Here is an 18,180-nt window from a genome sequence, read left to right on the forward strand (position 1 = left end):
CGTTCCCAAATTAACAGGACTGTGTCGGGATGAAGCCTCCATTCCCCGTGCTGAAGACCCTCCCTCGAAAGCATGTCCGCTCCGCGGTTCAGATGACCGGGGATATGCGCTGCTCTGATAGAGAGTATATGCCGATCCGCCCACAGTAGGAGACCCGCCGCCTGTTTGAAAAGAGCTCCGGAACGGATCCCTCCCTGGCGATTTATGTACGAAACCACGGACATGTTGTCGGTGCGAATCAGAACATGTTTCTGCTCCAGCCTCGACTGGAAAGTATGAAGAGCTAGAGACACCGCCTTTAGTTCCAAGCGATTTATGTGCCATTTCCTCAGAGACTGTGACCAAAGGCCGGATGCCGGACGGACGTCCGGTTCGCGACCTCGACTAGCCGGTGCGGGAGCCGCGTGCTGTTTGGCGGGTCTCTGCGAGGAGTGAGGCGCGGATGAAGAGCGGGCTCTCGGAGACGGTTGGTAAGAGCGTCGAGGCAGCACGTGACTCATGGCCTTGGCGCGCTTTTGCGCCTCACCAAAACGCTCTACTACCGACTCCACGACGTCAGCAAAGAGGCCGGAGGGAGTGATCGGCGCGTTGAGCAGGGACTTACGATCGGCGTCCTTTAGATCCGCCAGCGTAAGCCACAGATGACGGTGGAGGACGACCATAAACCCCATAGATCTGCCGATAGCCTGAGCGGTGCGTTTCGTAGCCATCAGCGCGAAGTCAGTCGCTGCCCTCAGATCCCGTGTAGCGTCCGTCTCCAGGCTGCCGCTATCCAGCAACTGAAGGATCTTTGCCTGGAACACCTGCAGCACCGCCATAGTGTGCAAGGCGGAGGCGGCCTCGCCAGCGGACGCGTATGCCTTACCAGCCGGAAGGGCACAAATGAGCGGCGAGGGTCTCCTCGACGGGTGGCATGCGCACGTAACCGTGGGCCTCGGCCCCGACCACGTGGGCGAACATGGCCGGTGTAGCAGCGTGGACGCGCGCCGACTGAGGTGCTGACCACGTCTTCACCACGTGCTCGTGGACATCTGGGAAGAACGGCGAACTCCTCGTAGAGGTCCGGGGTGCTCTCCGGATCGGGACGATCACGCTCCGATCCTGCCCAGTCCTTGTCCGAAGCTGATATGGACATGGAGTCATCGTCCTCCTCGACGCCGAAGGAAACGGCGTCCGCGATGGAAGGCGGAGGACGAAGGACCTCGTCGACGTAGAGGACTGGGGAATGAGGTGACGGCAGAGGACGGGGGCCCGGAGCCGGGTCGTCGCCGCCACCTCGTGGAGTGGGTGGACTCACCAGCGGCTCGTTGGCGGCGGTGAGCCTCGACCCTATGAGTCCACGAGCAATGTTCCTGCGAGTCCTCAAAACACGCGCCGGCAGGTCCGCACAGTGCGCGCAATCGGACTCGCAGAGTGCATCCTCCGCATGGGCAAGGCCCAGGCAGGCAATGCAGTGCTCGTGAGTATCCTGCGGGCCGATGGGGCCCGCGCAGAGACGACAGAAAGAAGCCATCGGATGCGGTGAAGAAGTATCCAGTTGCGTCTTCAACGATGGCAGCGTGAAAAAGAAGATTCTGAGGTATTGTCGTCTCATGCACTGTATTTATACTGTCTAGATTCGTCAGTATTTGCATACTGTGCATGTCTTGCGACAATTGGCCAGTTTTTTAACTGGCGTTATCCTATAGGACTTCAGGAAAAGTGAAAAAGAGGAGGAGTTTCATATGCGGTCTCCGCAATGTCGAAGTGACCGCTCTCGAAAGGGAACCCTTATTTTAGTGAGATGAAAGGGTCTTTAATACATCCAACTGGAGAAAGCGTAACAGCGAACAAAACCCATTTACTCGCTTCATTCGCGCGTGAAATTCGCGTCATGGGAGGGGCTTTAGCTGGAACGTTGTTGTAAAATAAGCCAAATAAACTCAATCTACCGCCTTTAGCTACCTTGTAGTTTCATATATGTATATATAACTCAAATTGGGTTAAGAGTGTTTTTACAACTTACCAGATTCCCCGACCTCCTCGCTCACTTTCTTCCAAGCAAGATCTTTTTTATTCCTGTTTTTATAAAAGAAGGAACAAGTATCGTAAAGCTCCGGGTGTCCACAAACAGAGATTATGAGCCTGTCCTCCATTTTGTATTTCTGTCTCCGCTCGCTACGTCGTCTACGTCACTACTAGAGCAGGCTTTGTTAACGCGGCGTGAATTTTCGCCAAAGTTCAGATTTTTCAACTCAATTCGCGTATTCGCGCTCATTGACTTAACATGTAAATCATACGCGCTTGACGCTTCATTCGCGCTCGGTCTGAACACTCAGTTAGCCGTTGCGCTTTTGGTATTGGCGTGGGGGAGGAGCTGAGGAGATTAAGTCTACGTCACACAACAGCAGATTCGACTAGGAGCTGGCACAATTCAGATATCTTAAAATATAATTGCGGCAAATCGAAACTGAATTAGAGATATCTTTAAATACTTTGCGTATGTGTGACGCGATAATTTTAGATATATATGACGTCATTACAGATATCTAAAATAGAGTTTTGACTAGTCAAAACATATTTACAGATATCTCGAATCAGATTTCTAACTAGCGCAATTATAATTGCAGATATCTCTAATTATCAATTTGACTAGTGAAATTATAATTATGGCTCGTCGGAATACAATTAAAACTATCTAAAATATTGTAATAAGATCCATAGAAGGGAAGGAAGGAGGCGGGAACCGGCGAACATTCAACAAACTTAAATCAAATAAAACAAACAATAAACACGTAAATGAAAGACCGGCAGCCACCTGACGGTCGACTGCCGGCCCCCAAACATAAACACCAATTCGGGCCCTGTCCTCTCTCATTGACAGTCCGATCGCTCGTCCATTTTATGCTCCACAATCTCCTCCTTGATACGAGACCGGTGCACGTACAGCTGACGCTCGTTATCACTCATACCCGCCCCCGAATCCCGGCTCTCGTACCGCATAACTGGCTGCAAATATATTTTATGGATAGTCAAAGCAAAGAGTTTTATATGTCAAAACGGCTTGCCGTAGTGGTTGTAGCTGCTATGAGGCTGTTTAGTTAGCAGTGTCAGTAGAATTGTTTTGCCACCGAAATCATTTTAGAGATTTTATTTTAAGGTCGAAAAACTTAAAAGTGTTGCTTTAAATTTTAAAACGGCAGTTGCTAACAAGTTGCTTAAAGCGACTACATCCTTTTGCGCTAATTAATTCCCACTTCAACCTGGAAGTAACGTTAAATAAATTATCTCCGGGTTGATGTGAATTAGTCTTAAAGTGACAGTAGCCCGATTAACCTAATGTCTGTTTTTAATGTTATTAAAAAAATCTCTCATATCTTTTGACTGATTAACTTTTTCAGATTAATAATGATTGAGCTGTATTAAATTAGCACAGTAAAGACAGTATGCAATGTTATTGAACAATAAGTTAAATTTCTGTGCCTAAAAACTACCAGAAAAACATGAAACATTTATTTTACTTATAACTTATTAATTTATTTGTGCTATTGCTTGTAATGTACTTGCTCTTATTTTATTAGGCCTACTTAGAAACACATTTTACATCTTTACATCCAAACAGGACTAAATAAGCTCAAAATCATAATAGTTTTACTAAATCATTTCGCTTCATAAGACATGTATTAAATTGTGTGGATTAATTTTATGATGGAAGGATGCGTTTTTTCTAGCTTAGAAATGGGGCACTAATGACAACACGTGACAACTTTAGGAAGAGATAGGATAGGAACTATTCCTTAGCTGTATTTACACAGACCTAAAATAATGCCACAAGGAAGCTATGATGATTCCAGGGCAGCGTGTTTCTTCTGGTGAGTCTGAAGCCCCCATGTAAAAGAGAATCTCTCGCCGCAGATGGTGCAGCTGTAAGGTTTCTCTCCTGTATGCGTTCGCTCGTGGACCCTCATGGCACTTGATCGAGCAAAAGTCTTGTCACAATATGAGCATTTAAAAGGTTTTTCTCCAGTATGAGTCCTCTGGTGTATTTTTAAGTCACTTGCATTAGCAAAACCCTTCCCACAATCACTACAGGGATACGGCCTTTCTCCCGTGTGAACTCTCAGATGGACTTTTGAGAGAAAATGGACTAGCAAAGCTCTTCCCGCAGTAGGAGCACAGGTACGGTTTCTCTCCAGTGTGAATCCTCTCATGGGATTTCAGGTGAGTCGGATTATAGAAGCGTTTCTCACAGTGTGAACACTGATAACGTTTGTCTTCAGAGTGTGTTTTTTTGTGTAACATCAGAGTAGCAGAAGCCTTATAACATTTTCCACATTCATTGCACTGATGCGGCCTCTCATTTGTGTGCATGAGTACATGTTTCTTCAGAGATGATTCAAGAGTAAATCTCTTCTCGCACTGAGAGCACTGGTACGACCCGTCGTTGGTGTGCATGAGTAGATGTTTCTTCAGATCTGATCGAAGATTATATCTCTTCTCACATTGAGTGCACTGGTGTGGCCTCTCATTGGTGTGTATAAGTAAATGTCTCTTCAGAGATGATAAAAGAGTAAATCTCTTCTCACACTGAGTGCAATAGTACGACCTGTCATTGGTGTGCATGAGTAGATGGCTTTTCAGATAATATATCTGATTGAAGCTCTTCTCACATTGAGTGCACTGATACGGCTTTTTCCCTGTGTGGATTCTCTTATGCCTCAAAAGATGCCATTTAGTTCGGAAATACTTGTTACACTCATCGCATTGAAAAGACTTTTCACTGTGTGTATTTTTATGAGCTCTAATAGCATAAGGAGTAGTGAAAAAATCCTTCCCACACTGTTTGCAGCGAAACTCCTTCTTCAGCTTGTGCTCTTTTAAATGAAGTCTCCTCTCTTTTAAGGTATGAAAGCTAATGTCACATATCGTGCAGGTCAAGTCTTTCTGTTCTGTGTGTTTTCTCTTATGTCTGGTTAAATGTTTTTCTTCACTGCTGGTCACTGTCTGTTGCTCTTTGGATGTAGAGGTAGAGGCAGATTCTCCATCAGAAGACAAACCAGCGTTGTCATCTGAAAGGAGAAAAATGGAAATGTTTTTTTTACTTCTAGAGCCGAACTATTAGTCAAAATAAATTTTAAATTGTGATCTGTCATAGTGGAAATATAAAAACAGACAATATGATATTTCTTTACTGTGAAATTTTATACATGTGCAGCACATGCCATTGTCAGTATCTAAAATTGACAGAATTTACATCAAATGCTGCTCTACATGAATTTAGGTCACTACGTAATACTTTTATCACTTAATATTAATAATAATTTTTAAGCATATCTGATCATAAAAAACCCTATTTTTATCATCTTTGCACTGGTTACCAATTAAATTCCATATATATTACAAAACTTTGCCTCAAATAGTTTAGCTTTAACAGATCTTCTATCACTCTATAATCCTTCACACTTTCTAAGATCGCAAAACTCTTGATTTATAGTTGTTTGGAGCTCAATGTAAACAGTGAACAGTAAATAAGCTTGAATTGAATTGAATAAAAGGAAGAAACATACCTGAAGAAATAAAGTCATTATCATTGCCATCATCTTCATCACCCTCATGGCTCTGCTGTTGTTCCTCTGCTGTGTTTTTTTCTCCTCTGCTCTCTATCAGGTTCCTGCAATCCACCAGTTTAACAGAGCACCTCTTCAGCGGTGTCTGTGGCATATGCTGTTCTCCAGCGTTACAGTCAGAGGTTTCATCAACAGACCCGTGATCCTGAGTGTCACTATAACAGAGTAACGTGAGGCTGAGCTCTGAGTTTCTGGATCTTTGATCTCTGATCTTCCAGACTGAATCCCGAGCTTCTGTCCCATCACACACTGTAACCTTCTCTTGATCCTGACAAACACATAAATAAACACATATAAAAACGATATGTTGATCAGCCTCATACTGGTTATCTGTTAGTAGCATATTTTGCAACTTGCTTAACTTGATATGCGCTTAAGAAGTGAGAAGCTAAGAAAACTTTGTTTTTTGAAATAAGCCTTTTAGAGTGATCGAGTTGAATGATGAAATAAAGTTTAAGCTTTGCAAACCTTTCTCTCTCTCAGCTTTGCTTCCAGTGACTTCACTTCCTTCTTCAGCTGACAGATTTCAGTGATGAAATCTTCAATATCCAGCATAGATAGATCAGTTTCCACCGATTTACAGCAGATCACATCCAACTGCACTTCCATGGTCAACATCTAAAGACAAGCAGAGCAAGATTACTAAAAGACACATTTACTGTTTCTGTAAATTCTAATATGCCTGACCCCCAGTTAACTTCCGGTTTGTGTTTGGCTAGTGTCTAATAATATATTTATATTTAATCAAATTTACGGTACTATTAATTTGTTTTATTATCTTACTGTATGATAAATATATTACATAAACGATTTGTTGAATGGGTAATGTATTTGGTCGCAACGCTGGTGGTTGAGCTTGGTATCGGAGTCTACATTCAAAATATTGGAGAGACAAATTTAGTCAGGGAAACATAGCAGCATTGTTTGGATTAAACAACTACAGACTTCAAATACTGCAGTGTTTCATACGTGAGATCGAGCACGGACATGACGAACACATGCAAAACATTATTTTTAAATGTTTGGATCACTATGTTGTGTTGTTTTTTATTGACAAATGAAATGCTATGAATGTAAATGCAATTTTTGTCAATAACTGTAAGCCTATGTAAAAAAATGCAGTTATAACATTTAAAGATAAATGCCAGAAATACTTTGAGCAGTTAATGTATTTATTTGCCATTAAATCTGATCTATCTTCCCATTGCTATTTTAAAAACCTCATATTTTTGCAATATGACTGTTAAAATGTATGAAATAGATCTATGAATGAGACTTTAGCAAAGTGATGGAGTGCTGCAGGGTGCATACAACACCATGGCTTTTTTATTCAGGAGATAAGTATATATTTATAAAATATATTAGTAGGTAAACTTCGGCTAATTTAAGATCTGAAAGAAAACCCACATTAAAGCATGTTAACATTACAAACAGGATTTACTGTTTGTAGCGACCGTCCTTAAAATTGAAATGATCTACCATGTTGACGCTGAATACTGTTACCGGAAATGACTGAGCCGTATAGAGGAGAACGCTGAAGTCTACGTGCAAGTAGTCCAATGTTTGTGAATGTGTACCGGAAGTTAGGTTGGGGTCACATGTAAAGTTTGTTTATGTTGCTAAGATGACACAGCCGATCGATCGGAGCAACCCTATTTAGTAAAGCAAGAGCACCTTGTTATAGTTTCTGTTGTAAAACTATGGTCAACTTTATATGGTTAACATCGGACACACAACTCATGAGAAGCTCTCTGATAAAAGCAAGAAAAGGTAAGTATGCTATGTATTTCTATAATCATTTATCCACCAAACACAGAGCATCTCTACCCGAAGAACCCAGTGAAACTTCAGACCTGCTTTTGTCTATTAATATTCTTGACTGCTTCTCAACTCATTTTCGTTTAAAAAAGGTGGGAATCGCATCGTGAGTTGTGTGAATAGTTACACCCCTACACATTGGTTCTGTAGAACGCGCTCTCGTTGTAATAGCAAAGCAAAATAACGTTAGTTTGCCACGTCAGTAAGACAATAGGACATAGACTTAAAGTTTCTGTTGCAAAACCATGCATAACTCTCATGAGTCAAGCGACCAAGGACAATCTTCATTAAACAACAAGACAAGAATAACGACAATACGCACACAAACAGCTAAATCACATGAATAATGTAAAGCACATTATTACACGCTTACATTTGAACGCTCCCGTCTTTCTTTCTGCGGTGGTTTTACCGGGAGATTAAAAATACCATAGCGCCCCTACAGTACGGGAGATGTTAAATCCCAAGAAGAATCTCGTGCATCCATTTCAGATAGGACCATAAACCTCAAACCTGTGAAACTTTAGTTTTGGGCTTTGACGCCACAGCCTCCTGATGTGTTTACATTTCCAAATGTCATATGGTTTCACGTCTTTAATTATATTGTGCTGTGCATTGTGTTGTGACCTGTGAATAAATCTGGTGAAATTTCTCTTGTGGTGTTCTGTAGCTATGTATAAAGAGGCCTATGGTGTTTACTTCTTTTGTCATTTTTTTAAGTAACAAAACTACTGCCTTATCTCATTTTATGTGTTTTCTACATGTTTGAGTGTAGCCTGAAAAAACCAACCAAACAACAGTAGGCCTATTAATAAGAACATTTGTTGTTTCATGAAATACCGTTTTGAAATGACAAGACAAGAGGGTGAGTAAATGATGACAATCATATTCATTTAACTAATGATTTAGTAGCACTGAAACATGTCTTTAAATACAGTAATTAAGTCCTGTCATTAAAACAGGTCTCCTGAATGCAGAACATATATTCTCACAACAAAGCCTCTCTGTATGCAGATGACCTTCTGGCAAGAATACAATTTTGAAAGACTTATTTGCTATCTTGTTTTTTATTGTTAGTCTCACTATTAATATTGGGGGCAGAATTTCTACAACACGAGGTAATTTGATTGATTATTATGTGTTCCAAGGGATGTACACATGAGGACGGTTTTAACAAATAAACTTAGATTTACATCTGTCTTGAGTGCACTGAAAAAAGTTAAATGGTTGTGTCATTTATTTAAGTGTATCTCAACATCACAAACCATTATCTTTGTTTTAACCTGTCTTGTTCAGTTTGGCTAAAAGCAAAGTACACTCCCCTTGAACAAAATTAAACATTTAGTTGAAGTTGTGTTTGATTAACCACAAAGGTTTTTCGAGTCAAGGTTGTCATGCACTTTGTTTTCCTAGCCCCTTATTGGGAAATTCTCCCAGAAAAGCACGCCCATGGCAAGGCAAAAGAAATAGCTCACCCACGCATCAACCGAGGAGCGATAGGAAGACCTACTTACCATCAAGATATGTTCGTCACTCTTGCGATAGTGAGAGAAGTTAAGGTGTGTGTTTCTTTGTTCACAGCATTTCAGTAATTGATGTCATAGAGAATGTAACGTTGCAGTGGCGCCGCTTTCTTGGGAGGATAATACTCCGCTATTATTGTTTTGATATGTACCATTACTTGTTTTGTGTGATAAACGGAGAAATCGAAAGAACCATGAATTTTCCTTAACAGCTCTGTTCAATGCTATTGCAGTTTTTAACACTGCAAGATCGACCTACCATAGTTATATTTCCTAATCGTCGATTAACATGCACTATATAAATGACGTATATAACGCTGGATTTGCAGATCGTTTGAATCTGACGCGGTCCCAGCGCTAAAAGATGCTTGCAAGTGAATCTAAGTCATATGTCTTTGTGTTGTTGGCAATCGGCACGTACGTGTATAATGTAAACAACACAAACTTTAAGTTTAAAGATGCATTGTGTGCCCGTGATTTAGGTCCTGCCCCCCTCCAATCTCGTTTTTCCAACCTGGGGTGTATTCCAGAAAGCTGGGTTAATTTACCATCAGATTAACCCTGAACTGTGGGTTGATTAACCCAAAACCTGCTTACTCTGGGTATGTCGGTTCCAAAACACCTGTGTCGAGTTAGTTTAATCAACCTACTGCTAATAACCTTGAGTTAATGCGCGCGCACGGAGAACATATCAAGGCATTTTCAATGGAACGCCGAATTCAGGAGTCACCATGGAAACTAAGGGTGAAAAGTTACGTGCCGCGTACTTCTCCGAAGCGGAGTTAGAAGTTTTAATGTTTGCTTATGAGGAGTTCAAGCCCATTATAATGAAAAAAAGCAACACAGCTGCATATGCGAGGGAGAGACAATTGGCTTGGCAAAATATAACTGACAGAGTCAATGCGTAAGATTGTTTTTATAACATTGTAAATATGCTTGCATTTTGTTAATTTGCAAAGTTGAACAATTGTCTTTTTGAGCATGTGGCATGACTCGACAAGCATTTACTACATCAGTTTCTTAAGAATACAGTGCAATGTATATTGACAAGAAATATTTAGGCCTCTTGTTTTATAAGGTGTAATCCTTCTGGAGCCAAAAGAACTCTTTCCCAAGTCAAAATGAAACACAAAAACATTCTCCAAAAAGGTAATATTTTATTTTAACTGTTGTAAAATCAATGTCTTAAGTTACTTTTACAGTATTCTTCCTATATAGCTAATAGAAAGAAGGCTGAAGCCCGTCTAACTGGCGGGGGTCCACCTCCACCTCCTCTCACCCCATCTGAGGAGTTTAATAAAGGTCGCCCTGTGGTCGATGGGATTCCAGAGGCCACTTCGTCAGACTTTGCTAACTCCCACAACAACTCAAGTTGCGTTTGGGAACCCTGATATTAAGATTAAGAACAAGTTTAAAAAGTCTGTGTAGCCTTTACGTGTATGTGTGTGCAGTCAAAATAAACTTATTAAGAAATGTCATTTAATTGAAGTAGATGACAGAATTTCTGAGAGCAAACCTGCCACCCAGTGGAATTCTTCTTTAATAAAGCGCACAGGTTTATGGCCAGGGAACTGTACAAAAGTGTGTGGAAACCGTTTCAGTGCCATGCATACTGTACGAACTGCTCTAAACACTGTTGCCTTTCCCACATGCTCTGCATCGCCCACATTGTAGAGAAAACTCCCTGTAGCAAAAAAGCGCAGAGCAATACAAAGAATTTGTTCGGCGCCAAGCGCTGACCCGCGGTTTGTCACGTCTGAGATGTGTGGTTTTAGTAGGTTTGTGAAATAAATTAACGACTGCCTAGAAAAACGATAGCGCTCCTGCAAATATTCGTTAGGATAAGAAAAGACGTGGATACGTGGTCTTATCACCCTCTCACGGCGAAAAAAAACCCGTATAATCTGTGCCTCTACGTCCACAGGATCCTCATCGAAAGGGCACGCCATGCTCGGAAACCTCTCTGAAACAAACTAACCCTGTAACATAACCTGCTCCGGAGCAGGTTATCCTCAGAGAGTCAGTTGCTATGGTTACTTACATAACCCGAAAGTTACCTCCGTTTTTGGAACCGAAAGCAGAGGTTATCCGCTTACTTACTCCTAAACTTACCCGGGTAAGTCACATAACCTGCTTTCTGGAATACACCCCTGATGTAACAAATAAGGTAAGAGGCGTTACATTTCCGTCACACACTTGCAGTATTGACCAATAACTACGCACTGGTTAACTGGCCAATTATAGCGCACCTCGCTTTTCAGAGCGATGAGCTTTGTAACAAAATCTGCGCGTTTCAAAGAGGCGGGGCAAAGAGAAGATACAAACATGCACAGTATGATGAAAATACAGTTTTTGAACCTTAAATCGTGTATAGACATTGGCATTACACCTAAAACAAACGATAATATTTGTTTTAGCCGTATCATTTGACCCCTTTAAGAAACATACAAAATATTATGTAAATATTTCCTAAATGTGTGTACATGCATGTGTGTGTGTTTATAAAGAAAAACCTATATGCAACGTACGCAGACATTTATTATGTAAACACAAACTTTTATTCTGGATGAGATTAATCGCGATTAATGATTTGACAGCTTAATCCAAAGAATTTATTAAACACGTTTTATAAATCTGTTAAATGCTAGAGCAGGGGTGTCCAGTCTTTTTTCTGGAGGCCAAATGTCCTGTAGAGGTGAGCTCCAAAACACTTCCCCTAAATTTCTAGTGAAGAACTTTCTCTCAAACGTATTATAAGAAACCACTAATGCTTTTGGGAAATGCGGCCCAGAACAATGATTACGACAGAAAAACACACGTTTAAGTAATTTTACAATATATTTTGTTGCCTATATAGTTTGTGCTTTTATTTAAATGTTAAAAGTGTAAATAAACTCTGTAATGTAACTAATGATAAATTATACACGGACACAATAAAAAGGTTGCACTTTATGGCTGCAACACCCAGTCTGTGTCTGAGAACTGTAAACTTCCATTGTTACTAATACAGCAACATATTTTAACTGTGTGTAAAATGTCTTTCATATACAATATGGGTAAAAATAGATACCATTAGCCATTTTACATTTTAGTAATCATTTAAAAGTCAGGGGTATCGATATCCAGGATATATTTGCTTTTGAATGTATCAGTATCTTAAACACCAAATTCTAGATACATTTCAATGTGTTTTTTTAAATTCAACCATAAAATAAAGTTACCATTACACTGCAATTGTAACACATCCCTTAAAATAAAGACACAGTAAAGCTATGGTGATTCTGTGGCCGCGTGTTTCTTCAGGTGAGTCTGAAGCCCCCATGTAAAAGAGAATCTCTCGCCGCAGATGGTGCAGCTGTAAGGTTTCTCTCCTGTATGCGTTCGCATGTGGACCCTCATGGCACTTGACCGAGCGAAAGCCTTGTCACAATGTGAGCATTTATAAGGTTTTTCTCCTGTATGAGTCCTCTGGTGTATTTTTAAGTCACTTGGCTTATAAAATCTCTTCCCACAATCACTACAGGGATACGGCCTTTCTCCCGTGTGAACTCTCAGATGAACTTTGAGAGAAAATGGCCTGGCAAAGCTCTTCCCGCAGTAGGAGCACAGGTACGGTTTCTCTCCAGTGTGAATCCTCTCATGGGATTTCCGGTGAGTCAAATGATAGAAGCGTTTCTCACAGTATGAACATTGAAAGCATTTGTCGTCCGTGTGTATATTTTTATGTAACAACAGACAAGCTGAGCTCTTATAGCTTTTCCCACATTCACCGCACTGATAGATTTTCTTCTCGGTGTGTATGAGAAGATGTTTCTTCAGATGGGATCCCTGGTTGAAGCTCTTCTCACAGTGAGTGCACTTGTACGGTTTTTCCCCGGTGTGGATTCTCTTATGCATCAAAAGATACGGTTTAGTGCGGAAATACTTGTTACACTCGTCGCATTTAAAAAACTTTTCACTGTGTGTATTTTTATGAGCTCTAATAGCATAAGGAGTAGTGAAAAAATCCTTCCCGCATTGTTCGCAGCGAAAGTCCTTCTTCACGTTGTGCTCTTTTGAATGAAGTCTTCTCTCTTCTAAGGTATGAAAGCTAATGTCACATATCATGCAGGTCAAGTCTTTCTGTTCTGTGTGTTTTCGCTTATGTCTAGTTAAATGCTCCTGTTTGCTGAATGTTTTTTTACTGCTGGTCCCTGTGTGTTGCGCTTTAGATGTAGAGGCAATTTCTCCATCAGAAGACAAACCAATGTTGTCATCTGAAATAAACATAAGGGGCATTAATATTTATATTTGTCAAGGCACTCATTTAAAGGGATAGTTTACACTTGAAAGGGCAGTTTTCAACCAGGTGTCTTCCTTCCTCGCCCAGAAAAAACTACAAGCAGTCCGATGTATCGCTACACCCCTAGGACACACGGCTTCTCCTATCACTGATCACTGGACACCCAGATTCTCCTATCACCTATCACTGGACACCCAGATTTACATCTCAGTTCACCCAGACGATACCGCTGTAGCAGCTCACATTACAGCCTGCCTAGAAGACATCTCAGCTTGGATGAAAGAGCATCACCTCGAGCTAAACCCTGCCACGACAGAACTACTTGTATTCCCGGCACACCCCATGGTGCAACACAATCTCACCATCCAATTTGGCAATACCACCGCAATTCCAGGCCCTTGTAATCCCAAAGTTGGACTACTGCAATGCTCTTCTTGCTGGTCTACCCCTCAAAGGCTATTAAACTGTAGCAGCACACCTCGTCTTCCATCTCTCTCCACATGGTTGAAGCCTGTATCAGATTCAAGTCACTAACGCTTGCCTACAGGACTTTCACTCGATCTGCACCGCCATACTTTCACACCCTCCTACACCCCATCAAGAACCCTGCATTCAGCAAACGTGAGGCGTGTCGTATTGCCCTCTCAAAAGGGCAGAAAATCGCTTTACAGCTCATTCTCCTTCACAATTCCTTCCTTGTGGAACATTCTTCCTAACTCGGTCTGGTCAACCACATCTATCACAACATTCAAAAAACAACTTAAAACCCATCTCATATGTGAATACTTGACTCGACTTGAAACAAACCCTCTCTTTCCCTCAACAGGTATTGTATTGTTTGTTCTGGAAACTAGTAACAGGATTTTCCTTTTGGGGTGAACTATCCCTTTCAATAAATATTATGTCTGATGTGATATTTTAATCAGTTTAAAATTTTACACTCATGCAGCTCACGATATGCCATTCTCAATGTCTTAAAAAGAATCCACATGAATTTAGTTAGAATATTTTTACAATTGAATAACAATTCAGATAATTAAAATATCTGATCTTAAAGGGAAAAAACATACCTGAAGGAAAAAAGACTTCATCATCATCATCATCATCATCATCATCATCATCATCTTCATCAACGTCATCCTGATCAACGTCATCAAAACTGTAATCTTCATCTTCATTCTCATGGCTTTGTTGTTGTTCCTCTACCCTGTTGTTTTCTTCTCTGCTCTCTATCAGGTCTGTGCAGTCCACTAGTCTGACGGAGCACATCTTCAGATGTTCTCCAGCATTACTGTCAGAGATTTCATCAGCAGATCCATGATCCTGGGCGTCAGCATAACAGAGTAACCTGTGACTGAGCCATGAGTCCTGTGTGTCTCTGGATCTCCAGCCTGAATCCTTAGCTTCTGTCCCATCATCATCAATCCAGTCATCATCATCCTCGCGGCTCTGTTGTTGTTCCTCTGCAGTATTTCTTTCTCCTCTGCAATCCACTAGTTTGACAGAGCACATCTTCAGAGGCTCCTGCAGCATCTGCTGTTCCTCTGCTGTATTTTCTTCTCCTCTGCTCTCTGTCAGGTTCCTGCAGTCCACCAGTTTGACAGAGCACACCTTCAGCGGCTCCTGCAGCATCTGTCGTTCTCCGGAGTTACAGTCGGGGGTTCGATAAGCAGATCCATCATCCTCAGGGTCATTATAATTGAGTAACTTGAGGCTGAGGTCTGAGTCCTGTGTGTCTCTGGATCTCCAGACTGGATCCTGAGCTTCTAGCCCATCAGTCACACACACTGAAACCTTCCGCAGATCCTGATAAAACATTGATAAACGCAAATAAAGAACAACCCTGTTGACATTAGCCTCATTACTCTGCAGTCATCGAAAGTTGTTATATTGGTTGTGTGTTAGCATATTTTGCTCCGAGATGTGCACGAGAAGTGAGACGAGTCGCTCACCTCTTTGTTCATTTTGTCTCCTCTTTCTCTCAGCTTTGCCTCCAGTGATGCCACCTGCTTCTTCAGCTGACAGATTTCAGTGATAAAACCCTCAATATCCAGCATGGACAGATCCGTTCCTACCGATTTACAGCAGATCACATCCAACTGCACTTCCATGGTCAACATCTAAAGACACATCATTTTTACAAGACACATTTTTAATGAACTGACAACGATTTCAACTCAAAGAAACATTTATTTCACAAGTGTTTAGGGGCATTTTGTTAGCTTTAATATTGCGTCAGCGTAGAGCAGGAATGTCGAAAGTAACGATTGTTTACTACAAACATCACGGTTGCAACAATTAATACGACATTAAGGGTTACCGTAGGAAAAACACGATGTTTAAAAAGCAGAAAAGCTCAAACGCAGAAATAATGTAAAACCACATATTAAGCACTTACCGTCTAGTGATCCAGCCTTGTTTTTTTATTCTGTGATTTTACCAGTAGTCGGCAGACTTACAGATCGTCACAGCGCCCCCTCCAGGACGAGCATGAAGTTGTAACAGAAGGCACCAACCCTTATTTCTCTCTCGCAGTAATCAATAACTGTTCTCTCTCAAATCTCTTTGGTTTGACTTTTTTCCCCACCCATTCTTATTTTCTTTTGCATCTAAAACAAGTCACAAAAGATCCCCTATATCGGTCTTGTCCTTCAGTTTAATTTATTTATAACATAAAAGCTTTCTGTCTATTTCAGCTTTTTATTTACCACATTTTGTCCAAAAAAAGATTGTAAAATTACGTTTTAAACTTGGGCTTTTTGATCATTATAAATCCCAACCGGACCTTGAAATTCGGTCTACTCTATGCAACAGGAGTATCGGACACAATGAATTTTCAGTGGAGTCAGTCAAACAGCACCATGAACATTTACTCAGAATAAACTGGCACTGTTTGATACAGCAGGGCAGGAGGACTACAGCAGGATACGGACAGTTTCTTACCCTAAAACAGATTCTCTCTTGAGAATCTAGAATCATTTGAGAATGTCTGTGAAAGGTGAAATCCAGAGGTCAGACATCATTTCCCCAACACTCTGATAATTCTATTCGGGACTTAACTTGATCTTAGAGACGACAAGGACACAGAGCGAGAAGAGAATAAACAGACCCCCGTCACATATTTAATGACAAGGTCTGGTTATGGCTGAAGAAATAGGAGCTGTAAAGTACCTGGAGTGCTCTGTATTAACACAAATGCGCTGTGTTTGATGAAGCCGTCCAGGCAGCCCTGGACCTGCCCCAAGTGAAGAATCGCCTGCATCAGCAGCAATATTACACACTCTATCACTCATTTGACGCTAATGTAGATCATTGAAGGTTTTTCCACGGTTTGTATACTTGATCACTAAAAATAAACAGGATTAAACAGCTCAGATTATATGACATGTGCTGGTTAAAATGATGCTTAAGGTGGTGCTGGTTAAGATTGCGCTAGTTAAATTGATGCTGGTTAGGTCTTCTTACCTAACAGAAGAAGTTTCCGTCTCTTCTGGTCTGTTTGTCTCTTTCTTTCTATTATGTTGGACAGATGCATTCTGGAATTTATCTCTGGATTCCTGTTTTCCTCTAAATCTGTTTAGTATTAAACAAAGGTGGATGCTATACTGTAGGCGAGGCTACTATTAAGCATTTTATTTAGCCTTCATTACTATCACAATCTGCACCTTAATACCTCAAACCATTTGAGTGTCTGTGCATGTGTAAGAGCTCTGATTTGCATACGGTAGGCTGTGTGTCAGTATTAAAAATGTGCTGCATACTGGGTTTGCATTAAAGAATTATTATTATTATTATTAATAATAATGATTGTCTCCGTTTTGTTACAGTATGTAGAAAGTGAAATCAGTGCTTAAAGCAGAACACGTGCTGTAGTCAAAATAAAAGTGAAAAATACAAGTGTCAGCAGTTTACGTACACCATGTTTGTTTGTGTTCACATGTTTGGCGATATACTTTTTCTAAACTTGCCCAAATTTTTAATAATGTTCTCACAAATGTACAGGATTGACTATACTTATGAGACACAAATGTTAAACTTTGACATGTGACAACAAAGGTGGTCCGTTGTAGTACATGCTCATAAATCAAAACCATTTTACTAGAATGTCAAGCATTTTAATGGCAAACTCCTCAAACATTTATTTAAGGTGTTTCATATTTTCTATCATTTTTGGGCGCCGCATTATCATTCATTTGGAAGAACCCCAGATCAAATTATGCTACACAGCAACGCCCATGTAAGGGCAGGAAACAAAACAAAAGTCTGTTCTGCAATCTACTAACCTACATTGTGGGGTCTTAACATAGTTTGGTTTTTATTGACGTTTAATTGAGAAGTCTTTAAATGTGTCTTTAAATGATCCTTTGTATATCTTGGAGGAGTGAAAATGACTCATCAGGCTTTGAGATTAATGTTGCTTTTCTTTATTCTAAGAGGTAGGTTTGTGACTTCTTTTAAAGATAAATATGAATATTGTTAAAAACAATTATAAAATGTATCAAACATTTCGCTTGCTTGATACTGTCTTGCATGATTTAAGCAAACTATCTAATGACTTATCTTTCATTTTGTTTTTATTGTCTGTGTATTTATTATTTTATTACTCATTCACTATCAATATGTTTATTATGAACTGAATTACTATAGTGCCTGTGCCCTCATATAAGGATATAAATGTTTTACAATGGTTTATATAAGTTTATTTTAATTTTTTGTGTTTCAATATAACAATCAGGGGATTAGATTTACTTTTCCTTTATTCTTATTTTTTTTATTCTGTTTGTCTGTGTTTTTAACCTTTGTGCCCTCATATAAGGATATTACAGTTTGGACCTGCTGTGTACCCAATAAGGATAATAACCATAAAATACTTTAAATGATTTATATACGTTTATTTTAATATTTCTTTGAGTTTCAATATACAAGATTGCACTAGATTTCTAAATGATAA

The 18,180-nt window shown here is 40.4% G+C and overlaps 2 protein-coding genes across 3 annotated transcripts; both read right to left on the reverse strand.

Annotated features, from left to right (window-relative positions):
• Positions 1-3,498: 3,498 nt before the first annotated feature.
• Positions 3,499-10,896, reverse strand: LOC306890532 (uncharacterized protein; the record flags this gene model as incomplete). Its single annotated transcript, XM_079450324.1, has 6 exons — positions 3,499-5,048; positions 5,547-5,874; positions 6,075-6,224; positions 7,798-7,863; positions 10,197-10,334; positions 10,822-10,896. 6 exons carry the CDS (start codon positions 10,894-10,896, stop codon positions 4,066-4,068), a joined length of 1,740 nt encoding a protein of 579 aa, XP_079306450.1. The 3' UTR covers positions 3,499-4,065.
• Positions 10,897-11,466: 570 nt separating this feature from the next.
• On the reverse strand, positions 11,467-15,726 carry LOC306904371 (uncharacterized protein). Of its 2 annotated transcripts, none has more exons than XM_079474226.1 (4): positions 15,628-15,726; positions 15,182-15,349; positions 14,300-15,035; positions 11,467-13,203 (listed from the first exon to the last, which is right to left on the reverse strand). In XM_079474226.1, exons 2-4 carry the CDS (start codon positions 15,347-15,349, stop codon positions 12,218-12,220), a joined length of 1,890 nt encoding a protein of 629 aa, XP_079330352.1. In that variant the 5' UTR covers positions 15,628-15,726; the 3' UTR covers positions 11,467-12,217. The 2 variants fall into 2 exon arrangements, with proteins under 2 accessions (XP_079330352.1, XP_079330353.1); XM_079474227.1 differs by having other exon boundaries at positions 15,550-15,628.
• Between the last annotated feature and the right edge of the window lie 2,454 nt (positions 15,727-18,180).

This window comes from Barbatula barbatula (genome assembly GCF_947034865.1).
Source record: "Barbatula barbatula genome assembly, chromosome: 2".
NCBI classification, from domain to species: Eukaryota; Metazoa; Chordata; class Actinopteri; order Cypriniformes; family Nemacheilidae; genus Barbatula; species Barbatula barbatula.

What these genes read in the sequence shown, in the direction of transcription:
- LOC306904371 (XM_079474226.1), bottom strand. Translation starts at nt 15,349, where the DNA reads ATGTTGACCATGGAAGTGCAGTTGGATGTGATCTGCTGTAAATCGGTA. An exon ending in GAGACAAAATGAACAAAGAG is followed by an intron (nt 15,036 to 15,181) that starts GTGAGCGACTCG and finishes ATGTTTTATCAG; the next exon opens with GATCTGCGGAAGGTTTCAGT. An exon ending in TGAAGTCTTTTTTCCTTCAG is followed by an intron (nt 13,204 to 14,299) that starts GTATGTTTTTTC and finishes TGTTTATTTCAG; the next exon opens with ATGACAACATTGGTTTGTCT.